The 3,116-nt window shown below is 39.9% G+C and overlaps 1 protein-coding gene across 3 annotated transcripts; it reads right to left on the bottom strand.

The window, feature by feature from the left end:
- Window positions 1-747: 747 nt before the first annotated feature.
- LOC103448694 (VQ motif-containing protein 4) lies at window positions 748-2,849 on the bottom strand. Of its 3 annotated transcripts, XM_070808208.1 has the most exons (3): window positions 1,602-2,849; window positions 1,425-1,468; window positions 748-1,057 (listed from the first exon to the last, which is right to left on the bottom strand). In XM_070808208.1, exon 1 carries the CDS (start codon window positions 2,509-2,511, stop codon window positions 1,735-1,737), a length of 777 nt encoding a protein of 258 aa, XP_070664309.1. In that variant the 5' UTR covers window positions 2,512-2,849; the 3' UTR covers window positions 748-1,057; window positions 1,425-1,468; window positions 1,602-1,734. The 3 variants fall into 3 exon arrangements, with proteins under 3 accessions (XP_070664309.1, XP_070664310.1, XP_008386186.2); XM_070808209.1 differs by lacking the exon at window positions 1,425-1,468 and having other exon boundaries at window positions 748-1,126; XM_008387964.4 differs by lacking the exon at window positions 1,425-1,468.
- Between the last annotated feature and the right edge of the window lie 267 nt (window positions 2,850-3,116).

The raw sequence follows: 3,116 nt of genomic DNA, 5'->3' as shown, positions 1-3,116 counted from the left end.
CCAAATACTTTTCCTTTCACGTAAAATTGAAATGAAAGTTGCAGGGAAACTTCCCTACGACGAGGTTATTGGGACCTAAAATGACAAACACACGTCCCTTTTCTTCTCCTATACATTTATATTTGATCATATTTGTTATTTACGCTTGATTTATTCAATCTGATGGACAGAAATAAAGAAGGGTGTGAGAATCTAAATATGGTGTTAAAATCAGCCCTCTAATGAGACATAGGCTCATGTAGCCCTTTAGTCTCACTCTCATTCTTTGCGTGGATTACATGATGAGATTGACTGGAAGTGAGAGACCAATATATCCTTGTTGCATGTAAGTTTTCGATAATGAAAGCTACGTTCTTCTTCATTTGTGAGTACTCCCACAAAGAAACCCCTCCATCGGCTATTTCATATAAGGTCTTAATAAGATAAATTGTGGATTCGTGCAATAATTCTTGAATTACAGTATTTGATAAATGGTGTTGCCATGCTTCACGCTAGATAAACGTTAAGCAGACTCTCTAAAGTGGGACTCTTCATAGACTCTATGCCGCCTCATGTTTTTAACACAATGTTTTATAATGTAGAAACTTTCCATATAGAGTCTCACTTTTGAGAGAGCCTCTCCTTAGCATTTCCTTTTGAGTTATTTGTAATTTTGTACAAGTATTCAAGGCAAAACAAATAATTAAAGTCATGTAATTTGAGGATTAGTGCAGTAATTCACGAAGCGTACTAACTACTAAGCATGCATTAAATAAAAAAGGACTCATATGCGCTCAATCCTCGCACCTGAGTGATTGTAATATAATGATTGTCGTACTCCCATTTTCATCTCGTGCATTCTTTCCTCATTTTTTTCCCAAATTCTAAATAAATAAATCAAAAGAGAAATAAAGAGAAGTACAGAATGAGAAGACCTGCTACAAATGCATTATCTGAACAATTTCAAGAGCTCACAGTCACAAGTCCACATGATTAGGTGGAAGTTTCATGCATGGATGGCCTTTGAGTGAATGGGAAATGTGGTCCTCCACCTCCTCACTCCTCAATTGGGGGGACCCTAGAAGAAGAACAACCCTTCATCAAGTTCAATCCCTCTCTCAAATGTATAAGCTCCAAACTATATATCCTTAATTAAAATTTAGTTAACTTGTCAGTAAAACTTAATTAACCTGCTGACCCAGAAGTAAAAAGAAAAAAAAAAACCAGTAAAACTTAACCCTAAAACTTCTTAATCTCATTCCTAATTGTCCATTCCAGCAAGCCCACACCCTCATCTTCTTAAAAGTCCTCTCCCATCCCACACACACAAGGAAAGATAAATCATTTCTGCAATTGAATGAAATGCTAAACCAATGCAAGTTGGTAAGATTAAAAATCATTATCCCATTCATATATGCTCACCCAGATTCCAACATAAAACTTACCTTCAATCTTCCTTAATTTGGTTGCGGTAGAAATTATAAAAAAACTCCAATACAAATTGCAAAATAAAAAATAAAGAAGAAGAAAAGAAGTAGAGGAGGTTGAAGAACAAAGCTCAGTTTTTTAGCATTTTTATGGAAGCGATATGAAAATTGTACAATTAAAACAAAGATCTATACCTGTCATTGAAACTCATCCAACCCATTAATCTTCACTTCTCCTGATGATCATTTTAATCAAAACCCACCCACAGTAAATAATACTTACTACACATGCCTCTCTCTCTTCTCTTTCTCTCTCCTCGTCATTTGATCAAGAAGAAGACCCAGAAACTCTCGGTGACGTGACCGGAAACAGAGGCAGAAGCCGCGGCTCTTGGTCTCTCGGAGTCGTCGTAGCTCTCGGCGACGGGTGCAAGTAAAACCCTTTCTCCGCAATCGCCCTGTCCTCCTCCGACGAAGAGTTCCCCAGTGACGGCGACGCCGCCGACTTGTCGAAGGGGTCGTCGTTCAACGGCGTCACTGGGCTGAGGGTGAGGGAAGGGAAGTCGAGCAAGCTCGGGGACAGGATCTCCTGGTGACGTGGCGAAAACCCAGAAGCCGATTGGAAGTTGGGGATGAGGGTGTTGATCATGAGGGTGTTTTTGAGATTGGTACTCCTCCGCTCGTAGAGCTTGAAGCCCTGTTTTTTTGGTGGGGCGGTTTTGATAGGTGGGATGTTGAAGTTTTTGTTGGAGGGTGGCAAAATTGTTGGATCTTGATGATGGTGGTGGTGGTGGGTGGCGGTGGTGGGTTTAGGGGAGGACTGGTGAGTGACGGTTTCCGAGGAGCCGGTGAGCATTTGGACAACATGTTTGAAGTTCGAGGAGTCAGCTTGGACAAAGGTTGTCGGGTAGGGATTGGAGTCAGATCTGGGAGTTGAGACTTTCGGAGTTGTCGGGATTTGAGCCGCCACCGCCGAGCTGCTGCTGCTGCTGCAGACGCTGGCGTTGGTGGCCGTGCCATTGTTGTTGGTTCTCGGCGAGTTTATGGGGGAATACGAATAGGGCTTCTCTCTGAATTCTTGAGGCCTTGAGCTTGTGTATTCCATTTGGATTTGGTGGGTGTTCTGTCACCGCCACCGCCACCAAAAACCGTTCTGCGTCTCAAGAAAAACAGAGAGAGCTTGCTTTAAGATGGGGTTTGGGTTGCTACTTGGAAGAAGAGTTGGGATTTGGAACTGGAAGAGTGAAAAACAAGGCTTTTGATCTTTGGTATTGGCCCTTTGAAATGGGAAAAGAAAGAAAAAGGAGAAAAAAAAAATGGTTGTTGCTTATTTGCTGTGTTTTGTTTGCTTATGCTTGTGTTGTGCTTTAATCTATGCGAACTTTAACGAAAAAGACTCGGTACTGTTTACTTTAACGAAAAATTACATTTTTACACTAAAAAGTCAATCCTAGTACTATTCACTTTACCCTTTATTTTGTCCTTATCATTAAAACTCAAAGTTTTCAAACTCTTTTTCTTTAGTTTTCCTTTAATCTCTATCTCTTTCTCTTTCCCTTTCCCTTTCTTCTTTTATAGTATATAGTAAGTATATAGTAGAAGCATTCTTCTTTATTTATAATAATATTTGTGTTAAGTACGATCCCTAACTTATTTGAAGCTTTTGATTCACTTACTCATATTTTTACCGCATAAACTTGAAAATTTTAA

Source organism: Malus domestica, chromosome 11 (genome assembly GCF_042453785.1).
Source record: "Malus domestica chromosome 11, GDT2T_hap1".
Lineage (NCBI taxonomy): Eukaryota > Viridiplantae > Streptophyta > Magnoliopsida > Rosales > Rosaceae > Malus > Malus domestica.
The sequence above is the reverse complement of the archived record's forward strand: the minus strand, read 5'-3'. Positions and strand labels throughout refer to the sequence as shown.